General features: G+C 38.2%; 1 protein-coding gene across 2 annotated transcripts in view; it reads right to left on the bottom strand.

The window, feature by feature from the left end:
• EML4 (EMAP like 4) overlaps positions 1-16,656 on the bottom strand; it is a 146,933-nt gene that overhangs the window by 25,371 nt on the left and 104,906 nt on the right. For both annotated transcript variants that reach the window (XM_041413571.1, XM_041413570.1), the window contains exons 8-12: positions 10,591-10,714; positions 5,689-5,838; positions 4,183-4,252; positions 2,840-2,950; positions 320-415 (exon numbers count right to left, since the gene is read on the bottom strand). In XM_041413571.1, coding sequence (XP_041269505.1) covers positions 320-415; positions 2,840-2,950; positions 4,183-4,252; positions 5,689-5,838; positions 10,591-10,714 — 551 coding nt within the window. The remainder of the gene's footprint in view (positions 1-319; positions 416-2,839; positions 2,951-4,182; positions 4,253-5,688; positions 5,839-10,590; positions 10,715-16,656) is intronic.

The raw sequence follows: 16,656 nt of genomic DNA, 5'->3' as shown, positions 1-16,656 counted from the left end.
TTTTTTAAACAAATACAGACTGAATCATCAGTTTAGTTTCTTTAAGTTCCCAGGATTTATTTTTTTTTAATTAAGAAACCATCAGACAATGCTTTATTTGCATTGGCTTTTAAGGATGAGTAAAATGCAATTCCAAACCCTTCAATATTCAAACCGCTTCCAGTAAACAAGTTAAGAATACCTTTCTGTGGAATCCTTAAACAAACCAGCAGTATTATACAGTTGCAGTTTCCAAGTAAGATCAAAAGCATGTCTTACAAACTTGTATTTATGGGAATAAAACCACTTGTATTTCAGAATGTTTATGTGCAAAAATTACCTTTATCTCTGCTATTTTTGATTTCCTCTGCCAATCCCACACAGTAAGCATATGCTCGTTAGAGTCATCAATTACACACAAATGAGTACCAGAATCCTAAAGGAAAAAGAAGAAAATAAAAAAGAAGTACTGACAAAGTACTATCATACCCATTTTAGAAACAGGGCAGGACAAAGGTATTAAAAAAAATCCACAAAAGTAGAAATATAAATTAACCAAGTCCTTTTAAACTAATTACAATCTCTATATATATAGGGAATTTTCCTTTTTTTCTTTCTTAAAGACAGACATAAATTTTTAATATAATCTCATAGTATAATCTCATAAAAAATGATCATGCTTCATTTCATTCTAGGAAAGATTTAAAAGTATCTTACCAATTCTTGACTCTGGTTTTGTTTGTTTTTATGATGGGTTTTTTGTTTGTGGTTTGTTTTTTGTTTTGTTTTGTTTTTTTTTTTCTTGTTTGCAATTTCATGCTGACAGCAAAGGGATTTCTTTTGCTATTCTTATAAATATTTTGTTTTTCCTCAGGTCTCAGAGGACAGACACACAGTTCCACATGTGTTTTTTTCCTAAATGCCACCATCACATACACAAACTATCAGATTCTGTAAGCATAGTTTCTTCCTTACGGGTCATAAAGTGCCAGCAGCTTCATCATGTAGTTGGTAAAACTGCAGCAAAAGTAACACTTTCTGAACAAAACAGTGCTTACAGAGGAGGTAGAGCAGCACCTATACTATTAAATAACTGAAACTACTTATTTTGAACAACTTTATAAAAAAATGGTAAACATATGGATATATGTAATTAAAGGAATAGAGCAAAAAATCTTAAACCCATACATATTCCAATGCATACTTGCACAAACCAGCTGTTTCAAAGACATTTGTAGAAAGATTTGGAGGAGACTTCAATTATCATCAAGTTGATTCTTGCACTTCATTCTCTAACAAATTATGAAAATAGAAGTGGCTAAAGCTATTATTCCCAAGCACTATTCTGAGCAGTAATATGCAAATATACATGTGAATTATTAGGTGGGAAGAAACCCTGAAGACAGCATTGGTGCTGTGTGCAGTTCTTGAGGGGGTTACTAAATTCTGTGGTAAAAACACAGTTTTAGATATTGCACACAAACTGTTCCAGTCTAGTGAGGAATCATGTGAGACTGTAATAAGAAATCTAATTCAGTTTCAACTGCAAAACAGAAGCAATAAAAACTAAAATCCAGTCCCCAAAAAATTCCCTGGGTTTTTTGGTTTTGCTTTTAAAATGATGGAATGCACTCTTCTTCACACTGAAAAGGATCTCTATCCAAGAATGTAAATTTCATTGGCTTGTTGGAGTGACAGGAATGCCAGTATTCCTTCCACATTATTTACTGAAACACAAAATGTACTATATCTAACATAGCAACATTTTAATGCTATGAAATTTCTTTCTATTGCTTTCTTTCTTCCAATTGCTAAGTGAAACTGCAGCAAGAGAGTGCAGGAATTTCTTTTCAACAGGTCACCCAGAGACACTGCTGAGTTTCCATTCTTGGAGGTTCCCAGAAGCCAGCTGGACCACAGCCTGAGCAGCCTGCTCTGACAGAACCTGCTGTAAGCAGGACAGTGCATGAGGGGATCTCCAGACATCCTTTCCCACCTCAGCTGTCCTATAAATCTCTTCCTCTATTAGCAAAATACTGCAGACATTGTTTTTCTGCACTTTCGGGTTTTTTACTTCTATTAGTTCTTCTTGATGAAATGCAAGAATCCAGCCTGGGTTTTCAGGAGGGCTGATGATATGCCTTTGCCACTTTTGGCAAAAATGCAGTGGCAGCTTAAAGATTAAAATATGCCCACATTAAAAAAAAAAAACAAACCCAACTCATTTCCAAATTTGAAATGAGAACTTTGTCTGAATGCCAAGTAGTGCACCTCCATGTGCTACCAATTTTTCCTCATAGATTCTATGGGTCCAGTAACAAAGACCCCTATTTATTTTCTATGTAAAAGAAGAGGCAAAAAAGTGAACAAGCTATTCTTCGGGAAAAAATAGTACAAGATAATGTGAGGGCTTTTTTTTTTTTTTAATTTCCTGTTGGTGGACAAAAACCTACTCCATCTGTGAAAGCAAAAAAGTTAACCCTCCTATCAGAACTCACTAAATTTTGTCTTCACAAACCTCACTAACAAATTTGTTTTTAACATCAAAATAAAAAGAACCAAGCTCCTCACAAACAAAACCAAACCACCAAACCCAGTGTGGTCTTCAAGTTCTAGTTAAGGTTTTTTTTGCTTCCTATTTATTTACTGTGCTGTTTGGTACCGCAATTTTACATGTGCCATTTCCTGTTTTCCCAGCTGTCAGCTGCTTTTATAAAGTACACAGAAACTTTAATGACACACTTTTAATAACAAAAGAGATCAGCTGGACAACCACATGGAGACTCTTAGACATTTTCTTCCCATTCCCACAGGATGGCCACGTCCTGTGGAACACCCCGAGGCACCGCGCCCATCTTACCGCTTTGGAAAAATCCAAGCAGCCCACTCCGCGCTCAAAGGTGCCGAGGCCGATCACCTGCAGCGTCGCCAGGCTCACCGAGTCCCACACTCTAACATGGGGCTGCAGGGGCTGCGTGGGAAAGCAAGGGCACAAACAGGTCACGGCAGGGAAAGCACCGCGCTCTGCGAGGCAGCTGCTGCCTGCATTACAAACTGCAGAGTAAACGCAGGGTGACCTGTGCTGGTGATGCTGCTGGGCACCATCCCCACAGCCTACAGGGGAGAGTCAAGGCAATGCTGTTCGCTACCGACGTGGCAGCGGCACCGTCAAGGCAGCAAAGTGGCATTTGGTAGTTGTGAAAATACTTTAACCAATTCAAGGAAGTGAACAAATAATGGAAGAGTCATCTTGCATTTCAGACCTCAGACTAGCAATATTAGGCAACAGCTGAAAATAATAATAAAATCTGGGCTTGTATATATAAATTAGGAAATAAAGAAAAGAAACAAATCCTGGTGCACTGAGCCTCTTCACCACCACCAACCACTGAATGAAAATGCCCATGGTTATATTTCATACAACTGCTATCCCACACTAGCTTAGAAACAATCACAAATTAACTTGGCTAAAGGACAGCATTCACCACTGAAAGTGACAAATCTTTGTACTGATGGAAAAACAACCAGCTCTAACAAGATTCAGAAAATGCTCAGTGGAAATCATGTATACAAAAGCCCCCACACAAATTTCTTACAAAAAATAAAAAATTAAGTTGAACATCTGAAAAAAGGGTTATACTTAACAGGCTTCTACACTTTATAGCATCTGTCTTTTTTTCCTCCCTCTGTCTATAACTTCATGAAAGTAATCCAATTATTCAAATTCTGACAGAATTATGCTAAGAGGTGGAGAGCAGCATTTAAATATACTTGCTCTCAAATGAGCAAATTTATGGGAAAGTTTGGCATACTTTCCATGAATTCTCAAAGTTGGTTTCCTCTTCCATGAAGCCTTAAGACTATACTGACCCGCAGAACTGGGGATTTGCTCTCCCTTGGGAGAACACATATTGAAAGTAATACAACAGAAATGATGTGGCCTTATAAATCAATTACAAGCTTTATGTTTGCATGCAGATAGGGAACTTTATGAGCTTCTGCTCTTTTTAATGTATGGTTGAGTGCTTCACTGTCACTGTCTTTTGCTAGAGATACAGGTTGTTTCCTGAGAAACACAAAATATCTCAGTAAATGCAGTGCTTAATACAAACTGCAGACAGAAGGTGATGATTAAAAAGCCCCAAACCACTTTTTCCTGATTTTCAAAACAAGATACTACTGCTCAACAGCTCTATTACTTACCCTTCCATCTTTATCCACTCCAGCTAACTGTCCTGTTGCAATTCTAATTTTGTCTGGATGAACTGCAAGACTAAGACAGACAGAAATATGACTTGCTTTTGCTGTCATACGTCTTCAAAACTGAGAGGTGTTTTGTAAATTTTTTTTTATTTGTTTCTCAACAAAAGCCCATGAAGACACTTATGATCCTAAATCCCACTTCTAAGGAGACAACTTGAATGTTTCTCATCAGATATGTCATTCCACACTGTATTGACTGCTTGCTGACACACAATCAGGAGTGTCAGAAGAGCCATCTCCATATGTGCCCCGACACATTTCAGGTTTGCACTACACTGGGAGTCCACTGTAATAAGATCTACATTGTCTCATAATGAACCTCCTACACATAGTTGTGTGCCATATTTATAAACACTATAGTGTATTTTATGCCTAAACCTAGAGATGTCATGCACCTGGGAGAAAAAAGGCAGAAAAGTCGGCTGAGGGCTTGCCTGTGCACCCAGGAGTCAGGGATTTCTGCCACTAGAAATGAGTTACTGATGTAACGGTACTAACACAGTGTGGTGCACTACTAGCGGAAGTAAAAATGTGCCCTTGCTTATCACATTTTGCTTCAAAGCTCATGTAAAAAACCAGATTTTAGAGAATACATCCTCTCAGTCCTTGGGATGTTTTGATCTATATTAATTGCTTTCTCTGTAAAACTGTAATGGTGAAGAAAGCCATTGAAAGAATAAAGGGGGCCAGGGCAAACCTGAAGAGATCATAATGACAGGCTCCAAAAAATTTACAATTCAGCTCAATTTTCTGAATGAAAGTGAAGAACACAAAATGGCAGCATTCCTCCCACAGGAAGCAATTACACAGACAAGAGAACAGGAGCTTTAGATGTCGAATTTTCTCCAGTCAGGTACTGCAGAGTAGAGAGTTTGTGTTCACCATTACATGTTGTGCACTAGTCTTCAGACTGACCTAGCAAATTCTGTAACTGCCTGACACAGTGACAGTGGCTTCAATTTTCCTTCTCTAGTTGTTTTTTTTTTTTTTGCAAACATCTTTCTGATTTTCCTGACTCTCTTTATACTTGGATTGTGCATCTTTTACAAAATGAGTATGACTGCTCATTTTTTGACACAGTTTTCTAGTTTTTAACAACTTTAACAACTGATTTAGAGTCAGGCTAACAACAGTTTTTAATTTCTGGGACAACTATTTGGAATAATTTATGCAAAGATCCTTTCTTCAACCTGACACTCTTACATCATATACATATCCCCCTTTTTACAGGTTTTACATTTAAACCAGACATCCTAAGCTAGCATGGACTGCTCTAACACCATTTGTTTGTGCTGTGTTTACTACAGTGAAACCTACTGGGACTGATTAAACAGGAAATAACTACAACTATGGTGACATTAATTAGCGTGTACATATAGCAGGAGAGGAAAAGAAATATTTCTGTATTATAGCCCAAGTACTCACATGCAAATGTTGTATACTAACCATTTAACACAGTCTGTGTGACCCAAGTAGTGCCGCTGGGTTCTCTCCTCATAGTTAAATAGTACCACCACTGAGGCTATGAAATACACAATTTCGCCGGTAGGAAGGAGGTAAACATTGGCTCGACAGTCTCTTCCACGATACCCATATCTGTATTTTTTTTAGTTAAGGATTTCATAATCACTGAATACCAGAAAAAACCCACCCAACTTTTTTTTTTTTTTTCTCTCTTAAAGGATTCCTAGGGAGGTCTCACATCAGCAAATGCTCTTTAAGTTTTTCCCTCTGGAACTACAGCATGATATCACTAATACAGTTAAAAAGAAAACAAAAAATCCCCCATACAAATGCTCTTCATGAACCGAAATTCCCCAAGAAATGATGATCACTGACGTTAAAAACAAAATATGGTAGAAGTAAAGCAAAAGCAGTATTGTAAAAATTTTAATGTGAAATTTAATTAGGTAACAGCAAGACTCGCTATTCTAATTTAACTTTTTTTTTTACAGCAGCAGAGCTGTGTATCAGCAGGCTGGGCAGCAGAGTGTTGCTTTCATTTGGCCTTTTAAAACAATTCCTAATGCCCTACAGAAAAAAGTAAGCTTCTACACAGCAGCTGCCAAGTTCAGGAAAGATTTCTTTACACTGTTTTAAGAGTATTTTTTAAACAAACCAAACTTAAAAGGAATTTATGCAGTGAAAAACATTCTATCCAAATCTACCCAATATATATAAAAGGCATGTTTTCTGTAGGAGCATGCACAGCTCCTAATGACATTCAGAAGTTTTACACACTGTGAACGAGCCTTGGTTGGCACTGATCAAACGTTATTACAACTTGTTATTTCTTTGGAACAGGTGTAGTTCACCTCTTCTAGACTATTAATGTGTCTGCCTGCCTATATTTCAGTTCCCTGGGTCACCAGGAACAATTAACATCATAACTCAGACTTTAACATCTAACCGTGTAGCCCCAAAAATATTATTTTCCCGTTATGTCGTGCACTTTAGAGAGCTTTCCACTTCACTGCCAACCAATACACCTGCAACAGCAAGAAAAAGATGGGAAACACATTAAGCAACTTTAGCTAAAGGATTCCAGCCTCACATCCTGGTTAATAAGGTAAATAAAAGGCAGTGAAAAGCCCATGTGGAGAAAGCTGGATGGATGAAGATGGCCTTTTCTCATAAATGAAGGCAGGTTTGGGAATACCTAAACTGGTATCTCCTAATCTCTATTCTCCATGAAAAAGGGCCACCTTTCTATCAAAAATAGCACTGCACCCCCAAAAATGCCCCACTACACTACCCCACTACCCTTCCTCTTCTGCAGTGTCACCAGAGCAGAGGAACACTTGCAAAACTAAACACATGCTGTAGCTAAACAATAGTTCAAAGAGGGACACTGCATTCAGTTGTCAATTAAACCTCTTTGGAGTGTGGAAAACAAAACAGATTCATATCTTGCTGCCTTCTGTTTAGCAGGGAAGAACACAATGGCTCCTCTGAAGCAGAGATTATTCAGTGGCTTGCTAAGCAAACCATATCCAGAGCAATGCTGATACAACACAATGCTGAGGGCAGAAAAAAAGGATGCCTCTGCTTCTCCTCCATTACTATTTACTTCCCCACTTGATTTTCCTCCTTCTTCTTTTAAACACTGATGGAACTAAAAGAAACACCAGAATGGCCTTTTATAAAAAATAACAAACCAAACAACTGAACTTTCAAAAGCAATGGGCTACAAAGCAATGAAAATATTATTTCTATCCTGAAACATTAAGAACACCATTTTCAATAACTTCTCAGACGAGAGAGGCCCATTTTGCCCATCTGCTGTACACAATAGGGAATGTATTGATAAGGATTTAGTAAGATTGACATCTTTGAACATTCATCCTAGAAAAGTATTATTAACTTAAACATGTCTTTCCAAAGTATAAGTCTTCCATGCTTAGCCAAGCTAGAGCTAAATACTTTGGCGCCCACCACTGAGCTCTGACGTTCGTGAAGCCGTGAGAAAAAAAAAAAAATTACATTTTCTCAATACCTTCCTTTCTTTTACCTCTCCTACAAAATAAAGTAGCAAAGAGTGGCTGCATTTTCTAGAAGCACATTTTTTAACAAATACATAAAGGAACCACCTGTTTTGTGGGACTATTTTTTTTGCTTTCTTCACTTTCCATCCCAGACTATCATGACTGAAAAAAAGAGGGGTTATTGCTCCACAGCATTTTTTCCTGCTCCACACATGCAGAACAAAACAGCACATACAGTGCAACACAATTAATGCAATAATTTACTATCTCTTCAGAAAAGTGGGTGACACAACTCTGATGCTTGCTTTCCACTGAATTTCAACATTAATATTTCAGTGAAACTGATGAATAAATCAGGGAAATTGAGAGATAGTTTCCTTGAAATTGTGATTATTTCTCACCAATTACAAGGACTGTTTTGTCACAACATTCGATACGTTTAAAAACTAAGTTTTGGGGGTTGTTTGTTTGTTTTATCTGGCTAAAGATAGCTACTGCCCTCATGAAAAGTGATCTACCGTACACCAGATTTCAGCAGTATATTTACCACTGTCTTCAATTATTCTTAGAAAGAAGAGCAGTACTGCTAAAAATAATCTCATAAAACGGAGTCTGAAATACGCTCCTGAAACTGAGCTCCTATACACTGGGAGAAAGACTCTACCAAGTCACTGTCAAAAGCTGCACTGACTGTGACCTCTGAAGCTACTAAATAAGCCAATTTTGCTATTACTAGGAATGTCAGATATGCTTTAAACAGTTTTGAAGGCAGTAGCAAAGATTGCACTACAAAGCAGGGATACGCAAACTAAATTATTCAACTTAAATGACATCACTCAGGAACCAGACACAGTAAAAAGCTCAGACTCCCCCATGAGCTGCTTTACCTTGCCAAGCAGCTTAGGCATTTGTTCAAATGACAATGATGTGCAAGGCAGACAAAACCTAAGTTTCCCTACTTGAATCTATAGTACAGGGTATCAGGAGTTGAACAAACCCTAAAGGAAACATCCAAAAAGGAGCCCCTCTCTCCCCCACCCAATAAACCAACAAAAAACCACCCCAATAATCTACCTGTTGTTTCCTCACGGTTGGTCATAGTTAACCAGCATTTTCCAAAAGAGTAATAAAAAAAGGAAAACCCAATTATAAAAAAAATCTAGAAGGCAGGAGAATTAAAAGAATTCAAAACAAAACCTATGAATGGAACTATTCAACACTCAGTTGAGCTTTCAGGTGACATTAGTAAAATACTGACAATAGTAAAATATTCCATTAGTAAAATATATTAGTAAATCATGCCTTTTTAAGAAGGGTTCAGTTTGCCATCATATTTGCAAGATATAGCTGCCTTGCAGATTTGTTCTCCTTGCTAAACCTAAGCATAAAGCAGAAGGTCTGCTGTTGCTGTATTCTCCACACTGAAAAGCAATTTTTTTTCAAATTCATAGAGACCATTATTTAGTCCTCCTAAATTTTACTGCCTTTTCCTCATTTTCTTCATCTTTCCATCTAAAAGATACCCTGCACTCATAAATAATACTGGTCTGATTTGGGATGACATTTCCCTTAACAGATTCCAAAACATATGGACAGTCTCCTTTGACTAGATTTATTTCACTTTCATTAGAACTCAGCGCCAAGTGGTTTAACCTGAACTTAAGGTTCTTGGACATTGAATGTGTCCACACTGGGATTTGCACCTACTTAACTGAGGGTGTGACTTCATGATCAGTTTTCATCAGTCCAAACTGCTCACTGATGCTGGAAAAGTCGAGCTGATCTTCCTCCAGTATGCCAGTTGAGTCCTTGCATGTTTGTGAGGCAAATCAAACTAATGTATTGGTCCTGCTTGAAAATTAACTTCACAAAAAGAGATTACATTTCAGCCAAATCACTGACTAACCCAATTCACTCCACAGTCATGAGTACCAGCATTAGCAACCAAGAGCTGTGATGGCTGGAAAATTGGGTACCACAGTTTTACAAAGCATGAATAAAAGCTCTGTTTTCCTTCCAGTCAGACTTTAATTCTAAGCTTTCTTCCTGACATGTGACAGTGTATCATCAACATTGCTAAAAAATCTTCCTGCTTTCAGCAACCTCAGAGCATCAAACTTCAAATTATTACAATAACTCAAGTGCTGCCTAGACATGTTATTTTACTGAAGTACTACGAAACTTACTTACACAATCACAGCTTACTGGAAAAATCTGCAGAGATGGGGGAGCGACAGGAAGACCCAAACATGTGCAAAGGCACATCTCTCAAAATGAACTTAATGTCTGATCTAGTAAACTCGGAGAATTTTCATCAGCCACACCGAATCAGTTCTTCAAACGACAAATTTAGTGCATTTAATACAAACTAGGTTCCATGAAATTAACTGCTTCACTTTGGCGCTGAAATACAGAAGCAGTGCAAAGGGTGTCTTGCTTCTTCTATCCTCACTTCATACAAAACAACACAAACTCAACACCTTCCATAGCTGAAAACTAACTATTCCTGAAGCAAAGCCTACATTAATATAGTGGGAGGTAGAGGAGGACATTTTTCATATTTTGTAACTTTCCAAAGATGCTTTCTTTTGCACTAAATATAAAGTTAATAAATTAGAATTAGTGTTAACAGCAAAACAAACAAAGAAAAAGTACAGTATTTCTATACCTATGTAGCCTGCTATTTAAAGTTGTACTATACAGGAGTTACAAACCATTTCCGTTGTTATAGTAATTTGAACATCTTCCCTCACCTTTTATTTTTAACCTCTTGACAAAGAAGAGACAAGACTGAATTCTAAAAGAGAAAAATGCAAGACAAGACAAAAAGGGAACAGTGAGTAGTTGTTGATATTAAGGATACACCCACTCCAGTTTTAACTTTTCAGGAGGCAGCTCTGTCCTAATATCATCATAGTTTTCTACATCAGAAGGAATGAACATTGTGATTGGTCGGCCTCGCATGAACATCTTGATATATTCTCCTTCTGTTGAAACAAAAAGGCACGTTAATCACATGGCAAGTTTACACAAAAGTCACCAGTAATAAGCACAGAGATGCAAATCACACTGGTCATGTAACAATTATTTTAGAAATGTGAGCTTGGTAAAGGCCCAGATTTTATTTTTTTTTTTATGGAACATTAAATGCACACAGAACAAGCGTTAGTTGAATTTGTGATAGAACAGGCTGAGCATGTAGCATTTTAGACATGCACGTTATAAAGGCAAAATTCAAATTAAAATCTGAAACTGAATAAATAATTGGTCACAGAATTACAGGATGAGACTTTTCAGGTTGTAAAGGACCTGAGGAAGTGTCTAAGTCCAACCTCTGCCTGGCCATGAGGCCAGACTAGGTTCCTCTGGATTTTTCCTAATGCAGATTTGAAAAACTCTTAGGGTGGAGATGGCACAGCTTCTCCTGGCACCTGACAGCACCTTGGGGGCCATTCCCATAGAGCTTGCTTCCTGCAGCCCCTCTGTTCGCAGACTCTGTTCCTGCCGGAGACTCTTCCATAGGTGCAGGACTTGGAATTTGTCTCTGCTTAATTAATGAGGTTCCTACAAGCCCATCTCCCCAGCACAGCCACTGGGCCCCCAGTCTGCTGTCACTGCAAACCTGAGAGTGCCTCGTGTCACCAGGTACAGTATGACCCATTAACCACAACCCTCCCAGGCCAACTCTCCAACTGGTTCTTTGCCCTGCTCAGCCGCCCACCTTTCCAAATCCTAGCAGCCAAGCTAAGGCACAAGAACACCACAGGAAAAAGTGTCAAGAGCTTTGCAGATGAATATAATCAAGAATTATATATCACCAGAAACTAATACAGCAACCTGTGTTATTAAGCATTGCATCCTGAAGAATGGAAAAAAGCAACAGCTCAGAATGACTCCAGCTAATACTGCCTAGAGCTGTGACAAGATATGGGCATATCATCTCTGTGGGAATCTGAGCACTTCAAAAGCCTTTAGTGGATCCTTTTCAAGGATGCCTACCACCAGGGAAAATTACAGTTCCATTTCTAAAAGCCCTGATGACAAAGAACCAAATACTCCACTAATTTTGCATCAATGAAGTAGTAACCTTTTGCTCTCCAACTTCATTATAATTAATATCCATTTATAGCATAAATATTAACTAAAGTAATACAATATCCTGCTGTGAATTTGGAACACTGACACTTTTTTATAAGTGGGGGTTTGAAAATTGTAGCAGACACAGGGAACTCAGAGTTCAAACCAAATTTTGAATAGTTGAGTAGAAGTGGAGTAGAAGTAGAGTTGAGTAGAAGAATAGCTGTAAATTAGCAATATGGTATTAAGAAATCTCTAATCACATTTGATGCAACAAGCATTAAGATCTAAAATTAAGATTTTTTAACAATTACTTTAGTACTTCTTTAAGAAACATGAAACAGACTTCCCTACAATCATCAAGGAATGCTTGGAAATATTTCCCCAATTAAGCATAAGATTAATGCTCAGACTGCATGATTGTGCAACCTATGTTTGGCATTCCCTAAAACAACTGAAATTGAAATTATGAGAAACTCAGACTTATTGCCACAGAATCATAGCTTAACAGCTCAAGTCAAACTCAGAGATCTAAAAAGGCAAAAGAAACCAGGTCAATAATCGTAATAATTGAACAATTTAAAACTAACACATACATAAAGGTTTTTTTTCTTATTTAGCATATTAATACAATGAAAGTTGAGCCACAGAAGTTCAGTACAAAAGGAGCAAATATTAAAAAGATGAAAAACAGTTGTATCGCTTCTTTCCAAGAAAAAACATGGGTGCTTTGAACAAGAACCGCATGAGTCTCTCCACTGAGAACAGTAGAAAACCTGTCTCAGATAAAATAAAAAGGAACAAAGAAAATTACTCCCTCATAGCTAAATTAGACACAACAGTTATTTCACCACATGGATTTTACCACATGCATTGCTTAATTGCATTGCTAAGGAAAGCTAAAGATCAGAGCTGTCACTAGTTTGACATAAATGTTTAGATAATTACTCCAAACTAGTACCATGTCTCATTTATCCACCAATATATTTTTATAGTATGTATATTCAGAGATAAAATAACAGTGGCCAAACACAAGAGTAATGTATTAACAATGACCTTTCTATTAAAATCTGGCACCGACAGTCTTATAAATTAAAGCCTGAGGGTATTTACAAAAGACCACTCATTAATCCATAAATTCTTGATTTAACACAGAGCTTGACACTTATGGTTCCACAAGATCAGTGCAAAATGACACTACAAATTTAGGATCAAATGTCTCATTGTTGCTTAGAACAGTGGAGACAACCTGCAACTGAAATTCTTATGGTTGGAGGCAGTTGCACCTGTTGGACTCTGCAGATGAGAGGCATGAAGATTCCAAGAGGAATTCAGTCAAGCCTCTGGCAGAAGAGGCTCTCCTGCAGCTTAGGGAAAAGAATATCTACAGGGCACTCAGATACAAATTAGCTCTCTGAAGTTTTCCATTAAAGAAAGAACATTTTTTTTACCTTTATTAACTAGCTGTATTTACTCAAGATTACCTTTGAAGATACATATTTAAAACACTTGTTAGAAAGACACAGGCTAGGTAGAACTTGATTAAGCCTCTCCCTAAAGAAGCAGAAGGATTAGAAAAAGAGACAGTCCATTGAAAGATTTTTTTGTCTAAGACTGTAAATTTCCTTTTGTTAGAATAACCTGTAGGGCAGATATAATATTAATGTAAAAATCTTTTGAAATACTAGAGAGGATGACAGCTTACCAACACCATTCTCAAACAGCAGTTAATTGCCTGAGGCCAAATTCTTGTATTTGCAAGTTAAGAAAATCAGTGATTTAACTCTTTCATACTATACTTGCTCAACTGAATGATCAAGAGCATTAGACTACAATCCTTTCCTGCAGCCCTCACTGTTTTTCAGTACAACAAAGCAGCATATCCAGACTTTTATTTCCTTCTTTTGGGAAAAAAGAGCCTTGCTCGTACTATGACAGCTATGTATGTAAGGGATGACAAGGGAGAAAAAGTCTAAACTACTAAAGAGAGTGGGTAAAAAACTCACTAAATGCCAACCAACAAAAAATCCTTGACAATTCTGGTATCTATCAGCCTGAAAACACTAGATATGAAAGTAAAAATATTTTGTTCTGTATAAAGAGATGTTCAGATCCCACTATCCACTGAGCAGAAGCATCTGGGAAAGGGAGGGGGCTGGGGGATGTGTGTGGAAAGGGCCAGGAGGGCACATCATGAAGAATCCTTGGCACTTGCTACGTTAATTAATCTGCAACTGCAGACATCCTATAAATCCTTTCACATATGGATCAAACCAACTGAAAAGTACAGTTGAGGCTCTGCAGGTAGCACACCCAGGCGCCATGGATAACCCACAGCTCACAAAAAGTAACAGCTCAGGCCCAGAGCCGCTACAAAAGGTAGCGCCAAGCAGCTGCAGTGCCCTGGCTCCAGGGGCCAGCTCTTCACCGGGAACAGCTGTAGCTGCTTTTTGTGCAGCTTTGAGCTCAAATTCACAGCCCCTGCCAGACTCTGCTTGGCTCCACGATATTTCACTTCTGGAGCTTCAACAATCTCTTTACACAAGTGCCAGGGAACACAGGATCAGCACTCCCAATTTATGCTCCCAGGATTGGCTCAGGCATAGCAGCCCTCTGGGTATGCTGGACCTAAGCAGACGCCAAGCAGGTCTTGGCTCTCTGTGCATTCCCCAGAGGTTTGGGGAAAATATTAACTCGGCCCCAAAGATGCAGAAACACTTAATTTGACTAAAATGTGGCCCCAGTCAGCTGAAGTGACACAAAACACTGCTCAGAAGGAGAGACACTAAGAGAGAAGCCAGGATATGGTGAGGGCGCATCTAATGGTAGTCTTGAACACGGTTCAGGCATATGTGGCTTTGCAAATTAATGTAATGAGCTAGAGAAACACCATGGCTTGGCTCAGCTCAGCCTAGTCCAGCCTGACAGATACCCAACATGCCTTCCCAGTGCTCTCTCTCTGTTTGCATTGATGTTTTTTACCCTGCAGAGTACTGCTGCACCTGCTTTGGAGAGTAGAGCCTTGGCTGTCACTGAGCGACACAAGCACACTGCTGATTTCAGAATAGCACCCAAAAACCTCCTCCTACTACTACTAGTTAGGAACTTCTCAATTTCCAGGTGTCAATAACACAAGGCCAGGTTGTTTTCTTTCTTTGTGTGTGTGACAGCATGGCTGCTCACTTCAGCACAGGTCTGCCTATCTGCTGTCAGAAAGTGAATTGGGTGAGCATGAAAACATCAATCCTCCAAGCCTTTATATTCTGAAAAAATAAAAATATCCAGCTATCTTTTTGTATAACAAGGGTTTAGTGTGCCTCTCCCACACAACAAAATTTACCCTTTATGGTTATGGGTTTATGGTATGGTTATGGTTGAACCTACCAGGGTTTTGATGCTTTAACATTTCCACAAGGCCTCTATATCTCCATTAGAATTACTTCTGATACATCCTGGGACTGCATTTGTGTTATCAAAATAAGTGAGTCTTATACAGTCTTCATACAGTTAAGTGGCATGTAGTATCCCCTTCCCCTATCATTTAATTCTAGCAAGCAGCTGTTTATAGCTAGAACATTGCTAGCAACCTAATTTTTTAATAATTTAATTTTTTTTTAATACTACTTCAGCCTCAGGAACATCTAGGTCTTACTGTATTAAAATCTCAGCTTCCAACTCTATCAGTTTGGCCTCCCAGCTTTGTGCCTTCAGTGAAATTTCAGTGCTTCTACTTTCCTGTGTTAAGTTCATTAGTGTAAACACTAAGCCAAATAGGTCCCAGCAGGCTGGAGGTAGATGTTAGCAACCAAAGTATCTACAGCAAATTCTTTGGAAGTTTACAGCCTGACGGAGAAGAAAGGGATAAATATGTTGGTGGAACAAGGTGCTGCTAGTGAGAGGGAGCTCCAGAAGCCTGGCTGACCTGCAAGGAAATGTGTGCATCTTCTCTGACAGTCACTGTAAACCAGCATAGTTACCTTGCATGCAAGGAACCTGTTGACAAGGCATAGCAATCCAGGACTGACTAAAACTAAGGACAAATAAAATTTGTAGAATAATAGTGAACTGACAAAGTTTTCTGCAAAGCCTCCTTGTACCAAGAAGAGATTCCCATTAGCATGAATAAGCTTTTAATCAGGCCTTATTAAAAAAAAAAAAAAGTTGAAGAAATAAGAAAAAGCAGCTCAATAACATTAAAATTCAACTCCCAAAAATTTCTATTAATTCACCTTTGGAAGAAAGTTTAAAACACAGCAAATCAGGGAAAGCAAGCTGGAAGGTAAGGCCAATGAAAAAACCCTGCAAGTGATAACAGAGAGCAAAGATATTGCAGTACAAACCATCTGAAAGGCTGAAATCCATGAAGCCAGCACAGAAAGGCTCATGCAGTGGCACTTAAGAAATTTATTACTTCCCCTGAATCATATTCTTAGGGGAATACGAAAGGCTTGCAAAGGAAAATAATAAAAATAGGAAAGGAGGAGAAAAAAAGATCAAAGAAGTCTTTGTAGATTAACTCACAAGTATCTAGGGCAAAAAGCAATTCAGAAGACATGAAAGCTACTATTCAGATACTTCAGAAATTTGAAGACAGCGACACTACAAAATCCTCCAATTTTCAAAAAAAACATGCCGCAAAAAAAAGTCATCAAGTAGTTTTGTAGAGGCATGTGAGAAACCTTCACCCTCAATTAATGATTTCTTCAACAAGACTGGACATAATATTTAGAGAATATATTTTATATTACACTATTCCTCATTACACAAGACACTGAGGTAGCCCCACAAGTCTGTGCTGTAATTAACTGCTCTTCAGCAAGCAAGAGTGGACATAATGGGATGTCTAATGAGC

Source organism: Onychostruthus taczanowskii, unplaced genomic scaffold (assembly GCF_017590055.1).
Source record: "Onychostruthus taczanowskii isolate IOZ18803 unplaced genomic scaffold, ASM1759005v1 scaffold42, whole genome shotgun sequence".
Classification (NCBI taxonomy): Eukaryota; Metazoa; Chordata; class Aves; order Passeriformes; family Passeridae; genus Onychostruthus; species Onychostruthus taczanowskii.
The sequence above is the reverse complement of the archived record's forward strand: the minus strand, read 5'-3'. Positions and strand labels throughout refer to the sequence as shown.